This window comes from Barbus barbus, assembly GCF_936440315.1.
Source record: "Barbus barbus genome assembly, chromosome: 25".
Taxonomy (NCBI): Eukaryota; Metazoa; Chordata; class Actinopteri; order Cypriniformes; family Cyprinidae; genus Barbus; species Barbus barbus.
In genome coordinates, this window is record NC_136753.1 from 15139615 (window position 1) to 15162984 (window position 23370).

General features: G+C 38.3%; 1 protein-coding gene across 2 annotated transcripts in view; it reads left to right on the plus strand.

The window, feature by feature from the left end:
• The window catches only part of LOC306845188 (ras-related protein Rab-6B), an 82654-nt gene extending 60222 nt beyond the window's left edge, over nucleotides 1-22432 (plus strand). For both annotated transcript variants that reach the window (XM_079377838.1, XM_079377839.1), the window contains exons 6-8: nucleotides 6833-6926; nucleotides 13474-13540; nucleotides 20331-22432. In XM_079377838.1, coding sequence (XP_079233964.1) covers nucleotides 6833-6926; nucleotides 13474-13540; nucleotides 20331-20395 — 226 coding nt within the window. In that variant the 3' untranslated portion in view covers nucleotides 20396-22432. The remainder of the gene's footprint in view (nucleotides 1-6832; nucleotides 6927-13473; nucleotides 13541-20330) is intronic.
• The last annotated feature ends 938 nt before the right edge of the window (nucleotides 22433-23370 follow it).

A 23370-nucleotide genomic window follows, 5' to 3' on the forward strand; every position in this document is an offset into this window, starting at 1 on the left:
TACCATTTTTGAAAGTATCTTATGCTCGCCAAGGCTGCATTTTATCTTAAATACAATAAAAACAATACTCCACTCTTCAGTGTCACATGATTCTTTAGAAATCAATCAAATATGCTGATTTTGGTGAATCTAATTTGCTGATTTGGCAACATTTCTTACATTAAAAAAAGTTTTTCAGGATTATTCAGGAAAGGAAATTATTTAAAATGGAAATCTTTTGTAACATATTTACTGATCAGTTTAATGTATCCCAAATAAAAGTATTAATTTATAAAAAAAAATCAAATCAATCAATCAATCAATCATTCTTACTGCCCTAAACCTTTGAATGGTTGTGTGTGTGTGTGTGTGTGTGTGTATACACACATATATGTGCATATATTTATATTATTTTTAAAGGGGAACATGTCACAGCATAACTGAGTGTAACAGAAATTGAAAGGAAAATGCATAAAGCAATAAAACAAAAACACTGTACAGACAGTCAATATTTTTTATTTTATTTTTATTACCTAAATTTAGGTAGAATGTTTTTTTTTTTTTACCAGTTAAAATGTAATGTTCAGTGGGGTTATCCAAATGATAAGAGAAAAAATATTTACAACAATTTAGTTTTATAATTAACACTGGGCGGCCACCAAAGACAGATTCACAAATAACCTGCCTGATTTATCTCAACTGCTCTGTGTACCCATAAATACACATGAACAAGACGAAATGACTAGCAACATGAGCACTATCTTCTCTAATACATTAGAAGCTGTTGCCCCCCTCAAATTGAAAAAGGTTAGAGAAAAACGTACTGCGCCATGGTACAACAGTTATACCCATTCTCTCAAGAAAGAAACTCATAATCTTGAGCGCAAATGGAGAAAAACTAACTTGGAAGTTTTTAGAATTGTGTGGAAAAACAGTATGTCCAGCTATAGACAGGCTCTAAAAGCTGCCAGGGTAGAGCATATCCGCAAACTCATAGATAATAACCAAAACAATCCAAGGTTCTTATTTAGCACAGTGGCTAGATTAACAAATAAACAGACACCACCCGATCTAAATATTCCCTCACAGTTTAATAGTAATGACTTTATGAATTTCTTTACTGATAAAATAGATAACATCAGAAATACAATATAAAATGTAGATTCTACTGCATCTAGTATTTCAGCTTCATTCATCGCACCCAAAGAAAAACTGCAGTGCTTTATAACTATAGGACAGGACGAGCTAAATAAACTGATCAGTGCATCTAAACCAACAACATGTTTATTAGATCCTGTGCCCACTAAACTACTGAAAGAGTTGTTACCTGAAGCAGAAGAACCGCTTCTCAATATCATTAACTCATCGTTATCTTTAGGTCAAGTACCAAAACCATTCAAGCTGGTGGTTATTAATCCTCTTATTAAGAAACCACAACTAGATTCTAATGAACTGGCAAATTACAGACCCATTTCACATCTTCCGTTTATTTCTAAAATTTTAGAAAAAGTTGTCGGCTCAATTGTGTTCCTACTTGCAAAAAATTTATCTTTATGAAGAATTTCTGTCAGGTTTCAGGCCTCACCATAGTACAGAAACTGCACTTGTTAAAATTACAAATGACTTGCTTCTTGCTTCAGACCAAGGCTGCATCTCACTGCTAGTATTACTTGATCTTAGTGCTGCGTTCGACACTATAGACCATGACATACTCATAGATCGATTACAAAACTATACTGGTATTCAAGGGCAGGCTTTAAGATGGTTTAGATCCTACCTGTCCGATCGCTACCACTTTGTTCATTTAAATGGAGAGTCATCTCAATTATCACCAGTAAAGTATGGAGTACCATAAGGATCTGTCCTGCCCAAGTTTTATAATTTACAGTACTTAAATTGAATTCTATTTAGAGTGTTTCGATCAAATAATGTAATTTAATTCAGTATCACAGTAATTATACAATAGCAAGTCTTGGGGTTACCATTTTCAGAGGATGAGCTGTATACTTTGAGAAGCAGTGAGCCAAGAATGCAATTCATGAGTTAAGTAAACTCACAAATGCCTCTGAGCTCCTGTCTGTGAAGAGAACAAAAGTTTGGGTGGTTACATCACAGCTGTCCCAGCAGACAAAGCTCAGTGGTTTAAATACAGCATGTCCTATTCACGTCTCACTGCTCTGAGACACAGCTAGTCACCTCTTCAGCTTACTCATTTCTCTCAGCCCCTCGCAAACTCTGTCACATACACACATAAACAAGCTCCATAGTCATAGCCATGGATTAATGCCACAAGTGTGTCATACAAATGAGGCTTAATTAATGAGCCTTCCCTTTGTGCAGTTAATCAGTTTCAACATCAATTAATTAGAGTTAGCAGAGATGAGGGTAGGGAGGCAATGACTGATGACATTGTCTCAGTCTCAGCCTGTGCTGTCTGATAATACTCCAGCCATAATCTGTGACCCTCTAACCACTTTATCAAAAACCACATTTCCATTATTGCTGTTCATATATCTTGTTGGGCTACTGTCAAGGCTGGGCAGTTTCGTGATAGTGGTTGCCATTACTGGGAGAATGATTACTCATGTATAGTCCTGGTAATGTGGCCTCTCTTCTTCGTGGAATCCCTCCTGCCAAGACCAGTAGCTGCTCACCACCATGTGTTGTGTTTTTGACATTGGTATGCTTGTCTCTCGACCAAGGAGGTCTGGAGAAAGTATTCTTCAGCCCATTACCATTCATCTAAATGGCTGTTGCTCAGCTGGCGCACAAAATCTGATATAAAATCTATTTTCTGGACGCTGTTGTTCTTGAGCCAATTTTTTCCCTGAAGACCCAATTTTTTCAATCTAAAATTGTATAATTGGACTTCCGGTTGAAGGGGTACGCTGGCGCGTTTGGCTGCCGCTCCTTTCTCCCGTTTTGTTTGTTATTATTTGCTACTACTGCTGATGGTTTTGTGTGATAACGGTTTTGGAGCTTGGAAGACCGTTGTGTCGTCTTGCTTTACGGCGATGTGGAACTACGCCTCACGCGTTGGATTATTGCTCATATTTCTGAGTTACTGGAACCAACTTTCCTGTTGCCCTGCTCTGGATTTACACTGCTGCGAGGCTGCTGTTAGTGTGGATTCCTCCTGCATGGCTTTAAGGTACACTGTCTGTCAGCTGTTGAAACTAAAGCGTAACTATCATTTGACAAATGACATTTACACAATCTGCGGAGATGTTGGAATTCTCCGGCGTAAACGCTACATCCATCGCTCTTCAAGGCGCAGTTTTGCACATCTATCTGATGTTGTCTCCTATCCAACATTTTTTCGTAAACCTCAAAGGCTGCTGTACAGACCTACTGGGATTAACTATAACAACCTGTCTGTGCCTATATATAAAGAGACATCTCGGGCATTTTCTGAGTCCCCGTGCCTGTTGAAATCGGCGTTTTTTAATGCTCGTTCCGTTAACAACAAAGCTGTGACTTTATCTGACATCATTGTGGAAAAAAAACTGGACATTCTATGTCTGGTTGAAACATGGCATAAGCAGTCGGATGGTCTTCTTTTTAATGAACTTACTCCTGCTGGCTACGGGTTATTTGATCTCCCGCGATCCTCTGGTAGAGGTGGGGGTATCATTGTGCTGTATAATCAACGATACAGTTTAAGTCCTGTAGCTGCTCCTTTGTTCAATTCATTTGAATGCCTCGTTCTGACTACATCTGAGTCCCTCTCTACTGCTATAGTTACAGTCTATCGGCCTCCTAAGGCAAACAAAGACTTTTTACCTGAATTTGCAGAGCTGCTGTCCTATTTGTGCCTCAAATTTGAGAGAACTCTCATTCAGGGGGATTTTAACATCCACATGGACAAAAAAGATTCTGCATTAACAAAAGACTTTTTGTCTTTACTGGAGTGCTTTGACTTGAATCAGTTTGTTGACTGTTTTACACATAACAAAGGACATATTTTAGACCTGGTGATTTCAAGTGGATCTCTTGTGTCTCAGTTGTCTACTGTTGATTTAGGATTGTCTGACCATCTGGCAATCTTTTTTGATCTGTACTTACCTGGTGCCAATATCTCCTCTTCTCGTATTGTGACATATCGGAAATGGAGATCAATTGAGGTTTCTGATTTTTCTGTTTTCATTGATTCCTCTTTAAGTAGTTTCTCTTCATCTGATCCATTAGAGACAAAGGTTTCCATGTTAAATTCTGTTCTCCTGTCTGGCCTGGATACGTTTGCTCCTCAAAAGTCACGTTCTGTTTCATATGTACGTCCTGCTCCTTGGTATAATGACGATTTGCGTATGATGAAGACATCTTGTCGTAAAATGGAGCGGAAGTGGCGTCTTTCTGGTTTGACTGTTAATTATGAAGCTTGGAAAGATTGTTTACAAGAGTATAAGGCTAGAATTGTTTCTGTTAGATCGAATTATTTTTCTAAGATGATTGATGACAACCAGAGAAATCCGAGACAACTGTTTAACTCTATTAACAAATTGCTGAAGTGTAATAGTTCTTTACATGTTACTGCTTCAACTCATCTTTGTAATAAGTTTCTTGACTTTTTTGCTACTAAGATTGATAATGTACGCAAGGGTATTTGTGCTTCTACTTCATCGTCGTCATCTTCTGTTAATGTTTTTTATGCTGGTACTGTTATCTCAAATTTTTGTACACTTGATTCATACTCTCTTCAAAAGGAGGTTTCTCAAATGAAGCCAGTCACTTCTTTACTTGATCCTATACCTACTAGTCTGTTTCAGTCATGTTTTGCTTCCTTGTGTCCTGTTGTTTTGAGCATTATAAATGACTCTTTGTGTACTGGGGTTGTCCCGCCAACTTTTAAAATTGCTGCAGTTACCCCAGTACCAAAGAAGACAAACATTGATTATGAAAACCTTTCAAATTTTCGTCCCATATCCAATCTTCCCTTTCTTGTTAAAATTTTGGAGCGAGTGGTTGCTTCTCAGTTAATTTCTCATTTGACTGAAAACAATCTTTTTGAACCTTTGCAATCTGGCTTCCGCAAATTCTATAGTACTGAAACAGCACTGGTCAAGGTTACTAACGATTTGTTAATTGCTTCAGATTCTGGTTATCTTTCAATCTTAATCCTTCTTGATCTCAGTGCCGCTTTTGACACTGTAGATCATTCGGTTTTAATTACTCGTCTAGAAACTGTTTTTGGGGTCTCTGATATTGCACTTAATTGGTTTAAGTCCTACCTCTCTGATCGTAAGCAATTTGTTTCCATGGGTGGATTTAGGTCTAAAATTGGTGTAGTGCAATCAGGAGTCCCTCAGGGATCAATTTTGGGCCCCTTGCTTTTTAACATCTATATTTTTACACTTGGTCAGCTTTTGAGATCTCTTGGTCTAAAATTTCACCTTTATGCAGATGATACTCAGATTTACATACATACTAAACCTAATGACACTGTGTCTGTTGATTTTCTTTCCACATGTATTTCTAAGATAAAAGAATGGATGTCACAAAACTTTCTTTGTCTTAACAGTGAAAAAACTGAGGTTATGCTTATTGGTTCACCCCACCAATTACGTAAAGCTGGGTCGGTTACTTTGTCCATTGATGGTTCAACTATGGAGTTTAAAACAAAACTAAAGAATTTGGGGGTTATTTTCGATTCCAATCTAACTTTTGAACCACATGTTCAAAGCACTGTTAAAACATCCTTTTTTCATCTTAGAAATATTGCGAGACTACGTCCAATGTTGTCCTTTCCTGTTGCTGAGAGGTTGATTAACACTTTTGTGTTTACCCGGATTGATTATTGTAATGCCTTGTTGGCTGGGGTGTCAAAAGCTACCCTAAACAAATTGCAGGTAGTGCAAAACTCGGCTGCTAGAATTCTTACTAGAACTAGGATGAGAGATCATATTACACCGGTCTTGGAGTCTTTGCATTGGCTTCCTGTTAGTTTTAGGGTTGATTTTAAAATTTTGATGCTCACTTACAAGGCTTTACATGGGTTGGCACCACAATATTTGTCTGAGCTTTTAATTCCTTATACTCCAACACGTGACCTTCGCTCATCTGAAACTGGTCTTCTTAGTGTTCCTTTAACCCGTTTAAGATTGATGGGCGATAGGGCTTTTTCTTCATTAGCTCCAAAACTGTGGAATTCTTTACCTATTGAGATAAGGCAAGCTAAAACTCTTAGCACTTTTAAATCTCGCCTTAAAACTCATTTTTTTAGGGTAGCTTTTAATTAAACATTTGTATTACTCTAAAGAGTAATGTATTATTTTTATATTGTTTTATTTGTAGTGTTTTTGTTTTTGATCTTTTTATTGTGTATGGTTTTATCTGTTGTTGTAAAGTGCTTTGAGATCTCCATTTAAAGGCGCTATAGAAAATAAAGTTTATTATTATTATTATTATTATTATAATTAAGTGCATTTTTATAATGAATATAGATTCTCTAAGCTCTAAACTATAACTGAGTGGAAGAAAGAAAGAGATAGATAGATAGATAGATAGATAGATAGATAGATAGATAGATAGATAGATAGATAGACAGATAGACAGATAGATAGATAGATAGATAGATAGATAGATAGATAGATAGATAGATAGATAGATAGATAGATAGATAGATAGGGCTAACTGGCTAACCATCTGGTAACCAGCAAAACCTTGGTCCCCACTAGGCTTCCTAACTATTTTAGCAGTATAATCCAAAAATATTTTTTGTTGGTGATCAGCATGGCTGTGTTGGTCCAGTATCATAAACCAGAATGGAAATTCATGTTTTTTCAGCAGGGGTCATCACAGTTCAATAATATTTTATAAATAAACTCATGAATAAAAATCTTCAACCTTTTCACAGGCAAATCACGATTGAGGAAGGTGAGCAGCGGGCCAAGGAGCTGAGTGTGATGTTTATCGAGACCAGTGCCAAGACAGGCTACAATGTCAAACAGGTGAGTTTTACCTCAACACCTCGCTCTGTCAGTGGAAAGAACGGCCACAGCATGTAGGTGTGAGAAATGCTCTGCGTTCGTTCTGATTTCTCTTCTGAGGTGCAGTTGAAAGCATGATTCAGGATGACTAAGCACTGAGGTTGGAGAGATCAGATGTGACGTGGAGCACTGCTGTGCTTTCTCTGTCTCTGAGAGCCGGAAGTGCGTACAGCACACAGTGTGTGTTGTGTGGGCTAAAGTGTGTGTGTTTTTGTTTGTGTATGTGTCAGCTCTGTCTGACTGGATCACAGACTGCTCCAGTCGTTCAGTCGTCCTGTCTCTCTTCAGTTAGAATGACCAAGCTTTGCTTTCTTTTTGTCAAGGGTTGTGTTATTGGATTGGATTGGATTGGATTCAATTTATTGTCATTGCACATGTAGGTACAAGGCAACGAAATGCAATAAAGAAGAAGAAATACAGCATAACATGAGGAAAGAGAGGAGAAAAAAATTGTCCTCACACTACGCTCCTGAACGAGAGTGCAGTGTGAGAACAGACAAAAACCTCAGCATAGAGCACAGTCAACACAAGAACATAACTTGCATAGTAATCCTAGTTCAGACGAAACAGCCATCCGGCCAGCAGCCATTACAGCGCAAACACACAGACCCGTTATCACTGACAGGATGAAGCGACGAAGGCGTGGGATGGGGGGTAGGGAGGTGTATGAGTGTGTGTATGTGTAAGTTCGTGTGAGTTCGTATGCCTTGAAATCCGTTTCGCCAGCACTCCAAACCAGTCGACTCAGTTCGCAGGTTGTGATGCGACATAGCAATTGCCATGGAAACGACCTTGGACAGAGCACAAGCGCCCGACAATAACAAGGTGTTTGATGGGGGGAGGGAATGGAAGAAAGAGCGTCTCCCTGCAGTATTCACAGGAGAGTTGATACCAGAGCGGCCTTGCCAAGCCGTTCTGTTGTGGGAAGCCGGAAAGAGATAAGATTGTTTTGTCTTTGGGCGAACAGCTGTCTTCCAGTTTCACAGCTATTCTCATTGTCCATTCTGATCTCCTTGTCCATCAATTTTCCTTTCCAAAGCCGAGAGCTTAGCCGTGATCGAATCCATATTGCGGTTAATCGCCTCTGTTTCAGAGGCGACCGCTCTGCCTACAGCCTCCATCATGACGGGCAGCCTTGAGAGGTTTTGGATAGCCAGTCCCGTCTCCTTAATTTTCTGATAATTTAGGGCAACGCCTAATCCAAATAGCAGAAACCCAGTTATCATTGTTCCGAATAAGAAGATGTCTTCAATGTCCTCCACGGAGAGAGCCGCCAGACACACGACCCGCCATCTCTCCCATGCGTCCATCGTGTAGCCAGCAGCAAACGTCACAGCGGGACATTCCGGTTCTCCAGATCCCGCTTTCCTAGTCGAGAAGATGGTGTCAATTGCGTTAAGAGACCAGTTGATCAGATCCATAATTTCGGTTTTGTAAATAGTGCAGCGAGAGTCTCTTAAGAAGGACAGGACAATACTAGAGAGCAAGCAGGGAAGTTCAGGATAGGGAGGGAGGGAAGAAAAATGTGACCGCCTTCGAACAGAGCCAAACGAGTTATTAGTAAAATACAATAGTTTCTTACTAACTGTGCTTCTTTTAGGAGGACTTTATTGATAGAGATGTGATATGTGATGTTATAAAATAGTCAACAGTGCCTCAAGGTAATCTTGAAAAGGTTTCATTTATATATATATATGTATATATATATATATATATATATATATATCTATATATATATATATATATATATACTCACCTAAAGGATTATTAGGAACACCATACTAATACTGTGTTTGACCCCCTTTCGCCTTCAGAACTGCCTTAATTCTACGTGGCATTGATTCAACAAGGTGCTGAAAGCATTCTTTAGACATGTTGGCCCATATTGATAGGATAGCATCTTGCAGTTGATGGAGATTTGTGGGATGCACATCCAGGGCACGAAGCTCCCGTTCCACCACATCCCAAAGATGCTCTATTGGGTTGAGATCTGGTGACTGTGGGGGCCATTTTAGTACAGTGAACTCATTGTCATGTTCAAGAAACCAATTTGAAATGATTCGAGCTTTGTGACATGGTGCATTATCCTGCTGGAAGTAGCCATCACAGGATGAGTACATGGTGGTCATAAAGGGATGGACATGGTCAGAAACAATGCTCAGGTAGGCCGTGGCATTTAAACGATGCCCAATTGGCACTAAGGGGCCTAAAGTGTGCCAAGAAAACATCCCCCACACCATTACACCACCACCACCAGCCTGCACAGTGGTAACAAGGCATGATGGATCCATGTTCTCATTCTTTTTACGCCAAATTCTGACTCTACCATCTGAATGTCTCAACAGAAGTCGAGACTCATCAGACCAGGCAACATTTTTCCAGTCTTCAACCGTCCAATTTTGGTGAGCTCGTGCAAATTGTAGCCTCTTTTTCCTATTTGTAGTGGAGATGAGTGGTACCCGGTGGGGTCTTCTGCTGTTGTAGCCCATCCGCCTCAAGGTTGTGCGTGTTGTGGCTTCACAAATGCTTTGCTGCATACCTCGGTTGTAACGAGTGGTTATTTCAGTCAAAGTTGCTCTTCTATCAGCTTGAATCAGTCGGCCCATTCTCCTCTGACCTCTAGCATCAACAAGGCATTTTCGCCCACAGGACTGCTGCATACTGGATGTTTTTCCCTTTTCACACCATTCTTTGTAAACCCTAGAAATGGTTGTGCGTGAAAATTCCAGTAACTGAGCAGATTGTGAAATACTCAGACCGGCCCGTCTGGCACCAACAACCATGCCACGCTCAAAATTGCTTAAATCACCTTTCTTTCCCATTCTGACATTCAGTTTGGAGTTCAGGAGATTGTCTTGACCAGGACCACACCCCTAAATGCATTGAAGCAACTGCCATGTGATTGGTTGATTAGATAATTGCATTAATGAGAAATTGAACAGGTGTTCCTAATAATCCTTTAGGTGAGTGTATATATATATATATATATACACACAGTGGGTACGGAAAGTATTCAGACCCCCTTAAATTTTTCGCTCTTTGTTATATTGCAGCCATTTGCTAAAATCATTTAAGTTCATTTTTTTTCCTCATTAATGTACACACAGCACCCCATATTGACAGAAAAACACAGAATTGTTGACATTTTTGCAGATTTATTAAAAAAGAAAAACTGAAATATCACATGGTCCTAAGTATTCAGACCCTTTGCTGTGACACTCATATATTTAACTCAGGTGCTGTCCATTTCTTCGGATCATTCTTGAGATGGTTCTACACCTTCATTTGAGTCCAGCTGTGTTTGATTATACTGACTGGACTTGATTAGGAAAGCCACACACCTGTCTATATAAGACCTTACAGCTCACAGTGCATGTCAGAGCAAATGAGAATCATGAGGTCAAATGAACTGCCTGAAGAGCTCAGAGACAGAATTGTGGCAAGGCACAGATCTGGCCAAGGTTACAAAAATATTTCTGCTGCACTTAAGGTTCCTAAGAGCACAGTGGCCTCCATAATCCTTAAATGGAAGACGTTTGGGACAACCGGAACCCTTCCTAGAGCTGGCCGTCCGGCCAAACTGAGCTATCGGGGGAGAAGAGCCTTGGTGAGAGAGGTAAAGAAGAACCCAAAGATCACTGTGGCTGAGCTCCAGAGATGCAGTCGGGAGATGGGAGAAAGTTGTAGAAAGTCAACCATCACTGCAGCCCTCCACCAGTCGGGGCTTTATGGCAGAGTGGCCCGACGGAAGCCTCTCCTCAGTGCAAGACACAAAAAAACACCTGAAGCACCACAAGATGGTGACAAATAAGATTCTCTGGTCTGATGAGACCAAGATAGAACTTTTTGGCCTTAATTCTAAGCGGTATGTGTGGAGAAAACCAGGCACTGCTCATCACCTGTCCAATACAGTCCCAACAGTGAAGCATGGTGGTGGCAGCATCATGCTGTGGGGGTGTTTTTCAGCTGCAGGGACAGGACGACTGGTTGCAATCGAAGGAAAGATGAATGCGGCCAAGTACAGGGATATCCTGGACGAAAACCTTCTCCAGAGTGCTCAGGACCTCAGACTGGGCCGAAGGTTTACCTTCCAACAAGACAATGATCCTAAGCACACAGCTAAAATAACGAAGGAGTGGCTTCACAACAACTCCGTGACTGTTCTTGAATGGCCCAGCCAGAGCCCTGACTTAAACCCAATTGAGCATCTCTGTAGAGACCTAAAAATGGCTGTCCACCAACGTTTACCATCCAACCTGACAGAACTAGAGAGGATCTGCAAGGAGGAATGGCAGAGGATCCCCAAATCCAGGTGTGAAAAATTTGTTGCATCTTTCCCAAAAAGACTCATGGCTGTATTAGATCAAAAGGGTGCTTCTACTAAATACTGAGCAAAGGGTCTGAATACTTAGGACCATGTGATATTTCAGTTTTTCTTTTTTAATAAATCTGCAAAAATGTCAACAATTCTGTGTTTTTCTGTCAATATGGGGTGCTGTGTGTACATTAATGAGGAAAAAAAATGAACTTAAATGATTTTAGCAAATGGCTGCAATATAACAAAGAGTGAAAAATTTAAGGGGGTCTGAATACTTTCCTACCCACTGTATATATATATATATATATATACTGAATTAAATGAAATAAATATTATTATTCATAATTCATTGTCCTAATATTGAACTATATTAATACTTTGCATTAACAGCTGACTAACAGAAAAGCTGACTTTTTCCAGTCTCCATTACAAACTGAGATAATTTCCAAGCCTTTACATTGTTGTGCATGTATGTGTGTGTGGTTGACTGGAGTATGTGTTTGCTTGCAGGCTTGTGTTGTCTGGAGCATCTGAGATTACGATCAACACTGAAATTTTCTTATTTATTTCTCCAATAACAGCAACATTAGTTAAACTGTTTACCTCACAGAGGTAATTGCAAAATAATGACTCAAACATTGATTGAAGAATTGCGGGTTATCAGATCCTTTCCAGGATGAAATTGAACTCTTGCGTAAATAATAATGCTCAACAATGTTTTTTTTTTACATGCAGTGAAGTGTGTTTACGTGTGTGGAGCTACTTAACTGTATTTTGAGGAAAAATTTGTATCCATAAGTGAGCTAAAACTAACAAACCTCCTAAAACATTATTTTGGGGACACTATAATTTGTAAAAACAGTACAAAATATTAAGGAAATTAAGTTATTTATTTATTTTTAAATGTAGCAAGTTTTCTATTAGGTTTTCGTTATAGGTAGCTATATTTAAAACTGATTGTCCTCCATTTAGTATTAGAATCCCCAAGAAAACACAAGTATTGCTTTGAAGAACAGGCAACTAAAGAGAGACAAAAAGATGAATGAGAGAGGACATAAAATTGCAAAAGTGGTTGTACATAAATATGTTAGCTATCACTTACACTGTTGTGTTATGCCAACAGCTGATTTGTAAAATGACAAATGTGACACCGTATGGACACATGGGCCTGTCCGTGTTTTGTTTTTGTCTCAGCTAGATTATGGCTCTCTCTGTCTTTCCTGTCAAAAACAATGACCTGAAGGTAGTTAACAAAATGAGTCTTTTTTTTCTGACCCTTTCTGCTTAATGGTCCAGTGTGTCCCATTTCCCTGTGGCTCGTCCATTGTGATTGATGGCATGAAATGAGAGGGGTGGTGTTGGCTACATAAGCTAACTGCCCTGTTTGATATGATTGGGAGTGAGTGGGGCTATATATCATTGCGGTATAGCCTCATATAGCTTCTGGGAACAGCCCTTTATAGAGGATGGCTGTAATGGAGGTGTGTGGTGGGCCATTAATTGCCCTGCTAGGAGCAGTATGCCAGCGATGCATTGCAAGTTTCAGAAGGCACAGCCAGACTAAGTGCTTTTTGCTGTCCCTTTATAATCTTCTACACAGAGTCCGCTTTAAAGGTCAGCAGGTGTTTTAGTCTGTTACATTTATGATTCTGAAAAGAAGTAGTTGCATGAGATCTTCATATCTAATACTATATATAACAGGGCAGGTCTGCTTCCATGCACCAGAGAAAGTCCACTGTGCTCCAAATCGTTTTTTTACAGGTTTAAAAATGGTTCAGCTCATGTTTTCTGCCAGACGGCTGCACAGTATGACACAGGGCCATGGCAAGACTATTCCAAGTATTTTTGACTCTGTGTAAAGTATACCACATAAAGGAAATAACCAAAAAATGTTGAATACTGCTGATATTTACTTACTCTGTTTCAAAGCAAGCAGTGTTCTGTTGGTCATCTCAGCAAATTCATGTGACCAGTTGAACCTGTTACTGTTAATTTGTGTGGAAATGTTTTCCCCTTTTGTCAATACCCAATACTTTGCCCAATTGCATTTTCTTCTAAAATGACTTTTAAAATGGTTGCAGAGCATATCTCACTACCCGCTGACTTAACAGGCAACTTTTTTGTATGAAGTGTTCTGGTTACTGTCAGTGTTCTGAAGTCACTAACAGCATTCTCTCTTTTCTCCTGCAGCTGTTTCGACGTGTGGCAGCTGCCCTTCCAGGAATGGAGAACATGCAGGAGACAAGCAAAGAAGGCAGTATCCTTTCAGTGAGCTCAAAACCAAAACAATTCAACAACTCAGATCCAGTGTCTAAATGTAGTGCACTAGTATGTAATCAGGTTACTCTGCTGCACCCTACTTCACATTTAATCATATATAAATCAGCAAGAACTGACTGAGTTTTAGTTCTCTTACATATGACCTCTAGCACATTGTTTCCCTGCTCTTTTTGTCTTGTGTACAGCCCCATCAATAGGTACTACTTCACGTACTTGTTTTATCTCGTACAGGATTTTATGTAGCATTTTTACCAAAGGGGTCATATCATGATGCGAAAAATAACATTATTTTATGTATTTGGTGTAATGCAATGTGTTTACACTGTTTGTTTTAAAAAAGAAAACACATTATTTTCCATGTACTATACATTATTGTTGCTCCTCTCTGCCCTGCCTTTCTGAAACACGTTGATTTTTACAAAGCTCATCATTCTGAAAAGCGTGGTGTGCTCTGATTGGCCAGCTATCCAGTACGTTGTGATTGGTCAAATACCTCAAGAGTGATGAAAATGTTAGCGTCTCCACAACTACAGTGAGAATAAAAGTTACGCCTTGTTTCGTTGCGTATACATTTGGGCGGTGTTATGCAAATCTTCCAACAGTGATGTAGATTTGTGTACAGGTTTCAAAAAGAGGGCATGCTACACACTATGACGTTTATGTCATTTAAGTATTGTAACTGATCAAGGCACCATAAATAGAGGTAGAAGTTGAAGTCATCATATTATAAGAACAGCTGCTTCTTGTTCTGGCACAGATGCAAAATCAGATGCATGTACTTGCTGTCACGCTCTTGTCTTGACTGTTCTATTGCTTGTTTAATACTGTACTCATAGAAATGTTCACCATAAGCAGGAGTGGCTTTCAACTGGTTTTGCTTCAGGACCCAAATTTTTCAATGAATATTTTACCAAAGTAAACAGAAAAAAATCCTAGAATCAAACATTAAAGTTAATTAAAAATAATAATTTTAACATTCAGTATATAATTTAACATTCAGGCAGTAGTATCATACAGGACACATTCTGGCACAATCCAAACATTGCATGTGAACACAAACATTCCCCTAGCTTATATTAGATTCCTCTTTTTTGTTTTTTATTTTATTACCAAAAAACAATATTTCTAGAATGAGGTGGCCAAAAATGAGTTTTGGCTTGTATAGTTTTGTTAATGATTTTTGAGGATCAGGTTGTGTCACAAGACACTTCCATGTTTGCATCAGTCAAAAAATATGTCTTGCTTTACTATGAAAGGTTTTTAAAGGCATACTAATTTTTTCTCGTCTAAGTTTGATTTTACAGTTATTTGCATATATAAATAGTATTGTTTCCCCCTCTTTTCTGTGACCCTATGCCACATGTTTTTATAACCCACAAGCTGAGAATCACTGATATAGACACAATGCAGTGCGCAAAGAGTTGAGGTGCATGTGCAAGCAGCATGAGGTTACAATTCTGTGTTGTATTGCAAGAGTTTCCCATCATCCCTCAGGCTTTAGAGCTCTGGCTCATATCAGTCTAGTCAGACTCCAGATACTGACACAAGGTCAGCCTATGTCATAAAACAGTTTACTGACATTCGCTGTGTGTCACAAACCTTTGTAATTGCTCAATGATTGACAGCCCCTCTGTTCTATTTTAATTTCCTTTAAGATTTGTTATGACTAATGCATACAGCAGATTGTCAGAAGTCATAAGCCTCCTTAAGTATCCAGCTCTGATTACTATTTTGTTGTCCAGTATCTTGACACAAGTTCTTATGTCCTTGAGACATCCTTTAAAACAAGACAAACTAGTATCGCTTTACAAAAAGGGCCCATTAGTTAGCATTAGTTAATGCATTAAATGTCATTAACTAACAATATGCAATAACTTTTTTTTTTACAGTATTTATTATTCTTTCTAATGGTAACAGATGAAATCTTATTGTAAATTGTTACAGATAATTGTGTAAGATAATACTAATTATAATTACAATTTTTGGGGGGGAAGAAGTGTGCATGCAAGGATATGAGGCCTTTAGAAAACCCCTCTTTTATGAAAGAACCTGCATGGTCACTAAGATATTCTAAAATATCTGTTGATAGCGGCTTGTTCTGAGGTAGTTTGCCCCAAAAATAAACATTTTCTGAAGAGTTACTCACCCTCAGGCCATAATTTGACAGAACACATTTGGAGAGATTTAGCATAACATCACTTGCTCACCAATGGATCTACTGCAGTGAATGGGTGCCGTCAGAATGAGAGTCCAAACAACTGATAACATAACAACATAATAATCCACAAGTAATAGCCTCCAGTCCATCAGTTAACATCTTGTCAACTGAAAAGCTGTAATAAACAAATTCATCAAGTTGCTTTTAACTTCAAACAGTTCCGACTAAAAGTCCTCGATCCATAATATTGATTTCTCCATTCAAAAAGTTGTCTGAATCAGGAGAGAAATATGCACAGATCAAGCACCATTTACAAGCAAAAACAATCCAAATCATTTAAAATATGTTGGTGGATTTTGATGTGAGAGGGTGACAGGGGGGATACTTTTTCACTGGAGGAAGCATTATTATAAATTATGGACTGGTATTTTGGCCAGACGTTTTAAGTTAAAATGTCTTTAATGTCTCCATATCGTTCCTAAAACATTGGTTCATTAACATGGTAAGAAAACTGTTTATAGAACAAGAGTAAACAAACAACTAATAATAAATACATAATTTAAAATAATATATATATTAAATAAAAACAAACAAAAAATTAATACTCAATCTCAGCAGCTAATACCTCATCACAAATAACACATGGTGATTGTCAGTTACCATTTTTAGCTTTGTTACAAAGTAGGTCATGTTTACTAGATCTTTTACTTTGCATAGTTTTGCATGTAACATAAGTCCATGTACAGCAATATAACCTGTCCATGCACACATCTGCATTGCTTGCCTATCTTCTGACTTATTACACCAAAATCCTGTTGCTGGATGGGATGCACAGCCTTTGACTTTAACAATTGCGTTTTAACCTTCCTTTTAAAGTTGTATTGACATTAGAAAGTTCCAAAGTACTTCAAGTAAGCAGTAGTCATTGTACAATAACTGTGTATCAGCATAGAGCTGAACTATTCTAAGTGATCCTAGTGCACAGTTGTGTCGGTTGATAGCTAAATATTAATTTATTTTGTCTCATTTGTTTGACAGAGTAAAGTCTAATTTACAAATGTGAGATTTTGGTGGGTATACTTCTCGATTACTCATTCAGGTCATTTCCACCATGAAATTCAAATATTGGCCTTGTTCCACTCTGAGGCTAATTTATTTTCCTCTCATTACGTTTTCTGCCACATTCACTTGTTATTAGTGGCAGTGGAAAGTCTATTGCTATGGTAACAAGAAACATTTCTCTCTTCATTATCTGTGTGAATATTTTTGCAGCAGAATAGGATAAATTTCCAATCCAGTAAGTTTGAATGGCACAAGGTGTCCTCTTTCTGTTTGTTTTTTGGGCCTGTTAGAGGTGCAGAGTATCTATATTGTGTTCTATGCTTGAGGTGTATGTTTGCATATGTACAGTCATAATAGCAAAGAGCCATTGAGATATTACGGCACTGAGTATCCATGCAGTCATGGAGAACAAAATAGAGGCATAAAATGTGTGTCCACTTGTGTGCAGTAGAGGTACTTTAGGTCATTTCATTATAAATACAGTTATGTCTGTAAATATAATTTGAAGAGAATATTACAGCTTGAAATGCAATCTGATCATGTGCCCTGATGCTGGTGAGACAACTTTAAAATGTAGTATCCAAACCCTTCATTCCCAGTTGGTTGCCCGCAGGTATAACTTTGTTTGGAGGTACGATAAAACAAAGTTAAAATTGATCCAGAGTAATATGATGTATCCCTGCACTATATTGAAAATATAGTGTTGTGGAACATGGTTTTTACTAGATCTAAACTTGGGTTGTACAAGCCGGTCAGCCACCATAAATTCAAGAAAAAAAAAAAAAAACAGGAAAGGAAAGGATGTGACGTGTGGCGACCCATACTCTGCATTTGTGCTCTGCATTTAACCCATCCAACTGCGCGCACACACACACAGCAGTGAGTTGTGAGCAAACACACACACACACACCATGAACACACACCAGGAACAGTAGGCAGCCATTTATGCAGCAGAGCCTGCAGCAGTTGGGGGTTCGGTGCTTTGCTCAAGGGTGGACCGCTGGACATTCACTCCCCCCAGCTACAATCCCTTTCGGACCTGAAACTCGAACCCGCAACCTTGGGGTTACAAGTCCGACTCTCTATCCATTAGGCCATGACTGCCCCCACACAAACAAATTCACTTTTACACGTTGTTTGAACATAAATGTGTTGGTAGTGTTTACACAACCAACATAATGATAAAAACCCACCCACTCCTTTTTTTCTAATCCCCATAAATCATAAGCAGTGTCTCAGAACAAGCCATTTGCAGAATCTGTAAAATGTGACAGCACTTTTTATGAGCCCTGCCCACGGCTGTTGACGGACACTGCCATATTAGCAGAGACCCCGTCCAGAGTGAGCCACACAATCTGCCATATGTTTATCTTCACGCTAGAGCATTTAGAAGCAGCATTCTAGTAAGAAATGTCTTCTTATTACAGCTATAGAAGTCCAGAGCAGTGAGTAATTTTCAGGTTTTAATTTTATTCTTTGGGTCATATGAACAGCGTAGACAGCAGTATAGGTACTGTATATTACACTGTGTGCATTTGACAATTTAAGCACAAGTTTAGTACTCACATGTCATGTTACAGACGCTTTCTGTGTGCGTGTTTCGAATGCTCAGAAAACAGTATATCAGAATTTTATAAACTAATATGGCTTTAAAATGCATGATTTCAGCGTGATAGACATGATGATCAAAACCAAACAGATGTTTTTTTAGCAGAGTAGGTACCAGCTGTAAAGGCACAGCCCTATTTTTGAAAAGGGGCGGGGAGCAGCAGCTCATTTGCATTTAAAGATACATGCACGGAAACAGTGTGTTTTCAAAATAATTATAATAAATGATCTGTGTGGTATTTTGAGATAAAACTTAACAGACACATTCTGGGGACACAGTAGACTTGCATTAGATCCTGTAAAAAGGGTCATAATAGTTCATTAACACATTTTCCTGTGTTCAGTTTAGTTCAGGGGTGTCGAACCCAATTCCTGGAGGGCCAGAACCCTGCAGAGTTTAGATGCAGCCCTAATTAAACAAACCTGATCCAGCTGATCAGATCCTTCTAGCTTATTTGAAAACTACATGGTTTGTGTGTTGGAGCAGGGTTGCAGCTAAACGCTGCAGGGCTACGGCCATCCAGGAACTGAATTTGACACCCCTTGTTTAGTCCATTGGTCTCAAACTCAAATCCTGGAGGGCCACAGCTCTGCACAGTTTAGCTCCAACCCTAATCAAACACACCTGATCCAGCTAATCAAAGTCTTCAGGATTACTAGAAACTTCCAAGCAGTTGTGATTTGGAGTTGATTGGAGCTAAACTCTGCAGAACAGTGGCCCTCCAGGAATTGAGTTTGAGACCACTCGTCAGTCAAGGCTACTCGTTCTTTAGGAGCACGTCTGCCTTTGAGTTACAAACTTCACAATTGAAGTTCAAGATTTTTAAAGCAAACTTGAAGGGTTAGTTCAGTGTACTAATTTGTGTTTCAAAGATTAATTAATTGTTATGGGATTGGAATGACATGAGGGTGAGCAATTGATGATAGAATTTTCATTTTGGGGTGAACTGTATAATGTGTTACATAATCACATAAACACAATCTTATTGGCAGAAACATTTTGGGGTGTGTGCTAATTAATTCAATAAGTAACTAAACATACTATGGAGAAAGTCATGATGAATATGTATTATGTTACTTGCTCTCGGGAGGTTACAGAGCAACGTCTGTGTGACCCAATTAATATTCACGCAGTAGCCTATACCTTAATTGCACTTTGGGGAAATGAAACACAGTATAACCCAGTGTAAACACCGAGGCTTTAACGCATTTTGAACACTGACTACACTGTTTTCTCTAAAAGAAACATATCTCTTGTGGAAAAGAGAGAACGTTTAGCTCAGGATCACTGTATTTTAAGCTTTGACTTGGTGTTATATCCCAAAAGTATATGAATGAGGCTTAATGTTCAGTTAAACTAATTAAACAAATTATTTTACGCGGACGCAATTAACCAAACTATCAGATCACTCACCACTTCGACATTTGTTCATGAATGCAAACATGAGCACGTTACATTTCTGAGAATCAGCGTAACAGGAGCAGCTGGTATGACTGAACACGCATAAAAGCCCCACTAAAACCACATACCTCTCAGGAACTCCATTTAACATTCATTTGAAATTCTTTTATGTTAGCAAGGAAAAACACTTCTCAAGAATCGCTGCAAGCGTTATCTTGCATTTCGGAAAAAGGCCACTAGATGGCACGCGTCCCCTCTGCTGGCAGACGTCAACACACAATAGGCCTACTTAGGTTCCTGCTCATTACATCTTTATATATTCGTTTTATAAATTATCATAAAATTTAATATTAAATATGAATCTTAATTTAAAGCAAAGCATTACAGATCACAAGACTTAACTATGACCAGTCTCCCACAAAAAAATGCTATCGTTTTGCTTATAGTTGAATTCTTTTCACCTTTTATGTTCACATTCATTGTTTGATGTACTTTTTTGATGTATTGAAGTTTTTATTCCTTAACAGCAATCTCCAGTGATTGACATTAAATTGGACAAACCACAGGAGCCTCCAACTACTGAGGGCGGATGTTCCTGTTAATAGCTCACATCTGATTTACAGTATCATCTACACCACATGCTTGTTGTGTTGCTTCCTCTTGGTTAGCTTCCAGTTGTGTTTTCAGATTGGATATTTGGCCTTCCCATCTGACTTTAGTAACTGGTTGGAATCAGTGTTACATCAATTTCAATTGTAAAATAGTATACTTTAGTAACAAAATTGCCAAAAATCCTAAAAATTCGAAAAGTAAAGGGCAAAAATCAACAAAAATGTAGACTATGTCCAACATATATACTTTTTGAAAATGTAGAGAGGTAGATTTTTTCTTTGTTTTGTATTTTTGTATACAAGGATGAGTACTAAAACAGATGCAGACAATAAATTCTATAATTTTGCCATAAAAAGCAGGATTTCAAAAGCAAGAGGGCAATTCAGACAACTAATAACCCACAAAATACGGAAAACATGCATGTTAGCCATTTTTAAAAGTATCATCTCAATCCTGCTGGCTACTGTGCACAAGATTATGTGAATGCGTATGTTTTATCTGACTCGATGCAGTTTGTGAAATCAACTTATTTTAGCCTTTTTTCTTGCTGTGATAGAACTTGAAATTTTATGTTTCAGGCCAAGTGAGTTTGTGTAAATGTGTCATTTCAGATCCTTTAAAACCTTTCCAAATTATGTGTGATTTTATTTTATTTTTAAAATCTGTTTATGTACAGTTCATGTCTTAATTACACGGTTTATTGAATGTTTACAGCATATTTTCTTCAGAATTTCCTGTTCACAATGAAAGCAAACAGCTTGTGCAAACATCCTGATAACAAGAAAGGATTCTCTTTCTTTGGTGGAATCCTTTTTATTCTTTAACTAAATTAGGGCATTTAGTGTATTGCAGATAGTCGCAAGACTATGAACATGACAGAGGAGCAAATCATGCATCTAAACTTGTTCATTCATAATTTATTGATTGGAATCATTTGTTTGCACGCTGGCAGTTTCCACACTGATTCATCAAACAGTCTAATTCTATTGTAAATATATCAGCTGTCGTTTTCAAACAGGCTTTAATATCAGAAATGCAAAGATGGGACATTCCTCCAAAAAATAACTGTAGTTCACTTTTAAGAATTAGCATTATGCAGCATTATAGTGTTTGCCTTGTGTAGAAACCCACTCATGTCTACAGCTGCTCTTTGGGCCAGTAAATTGTAGTGCACTGACCAGGGGGACACACATTGTGTAGTGTATCAGTTTATTTGAAATGTATTTCATGTGAATCCTAAATGCACTTTTTCAAGAAAGGAAGATGTAAATGTTTCAAAATTTCTGTCAAACGTCTGTCCCTGAAACCACTTTAGAGTTCAAACTGTAGCTTACATCTCTGTGAAAATCCCTCAAGGGTCACTGTACAGATAAACTATTTGTAAATTTGCTTCACATGACGCCAGATACGAGTCTAGACTAGCTATTAGTGACATCGAGGAATTGTGAGTGGAAGAACATGACATCAGCACCCCAAATCCAAGTGAATTTCTTTTCATACTAAATCCAGCAGCATTTAATTGGAATGGAAGGTGAACTCCACTGAAATGATTGACTCATATCAAACCCTTTGCTTTCTGCTTTTGGATAGTTTGGAATCTTAAAGGGAAGATCAGATTGGTCTGTGCCAATGCTTTCTCACATCACAGAGAGGTTCAGAAAGATATCACTTAATGGAAGCTGGAAGGGGGTATTTATTGGTTTTGTTTACATTTTGTTTTCTGTCTTCTGAAAAGAGGTTCTCATTTGAATTTAATGGGGTGCAGATACGCGCCTTGTATGAAATCATATCATCAGTGTACCTGTACTACCGGTAGTCATTGTGATCGACACAACGCTACATCAGCCTTGGGTGAATGTCTGTGCGTGAGTTGAGTTATGCTTTTAAGGGTGCAACCATTCCCTGTGTATATGTTTTAGCTCAGTGGAGCCAGCCTGATTGATTCAGAGCTAGCTTTACCATTCACACTGTATAGAAATCTAGCATGTTGGTCAAATCAGTAAAATCAATAAAAGTGTCTTATTACCAAAAAAATGTATATCGACTATTTTTATTTTTCTAATTTGTTTGTGTGTGTACATATATATATATATATATATATATATATATATATATATATATACAGTGCCCTCCAAAAGTATTGGAACAGTAAAATCAAAATTGCTCTGTTGGCTGTGGAGTCAAGACATTGACAAATATGATTAAAAGATGAATATGAGACAAAACTACAGAATGTCACATTTTATTATTGGGTGATTCAACACATAGATGTTTTACCAGCTAAGAAGATCAGCACTTTTAGAGTTTCATCCCTCTATCTGATGTGAGCATAAGTATTGGAACAGTTGCCTCACAGGTCTTTCTAAGTGATCAGCTGTGTCCTGTTGCATTAATTCTTCAGATATTAAAAGCAGGGAATGTGTCGTATCAGTTATATCCATTACTTCTGTATTCTGAATCTTGCATTCGATGATGACACACACAAACCAGGATGAAGATGAGGGAGCTGACTTTGAGAGAAAAGCAAGCAATTTGGATGCTAAAAGAAAAGAGGAAGTCAATTAGAGCTATAGCAAAAACAAAGGGCATGGAGAAATCAAGAGTTTGGAAACCACCAGCAACCAACAATTTCTTGACTGCTGAGAAAACAACAGTAGTTGATGACAGACAAATCATAAAATATGTGAAAATGAACCCTAAAAAACATGTTTGTAAAATCATCAACAACTTCCAGAAAGCTGAGGTGAAGCTCTGACAATCTACTGTCCTCAGGAGACTTTGACACAGAATTACAGATACTACACAGCAGGATGCAAACCTCTGACCAGCACCAAAAATAGAAAGGCAAGATTAGAGTTTGCAAAAAAGCACAAAGGTGAGCCAGAAGAGTTTTGGAACTGTGTTTATGGACCGATGAGACAAAGATGAACCTTTATCTAAGTGATGGGAAAGCAAAAATGTAGAG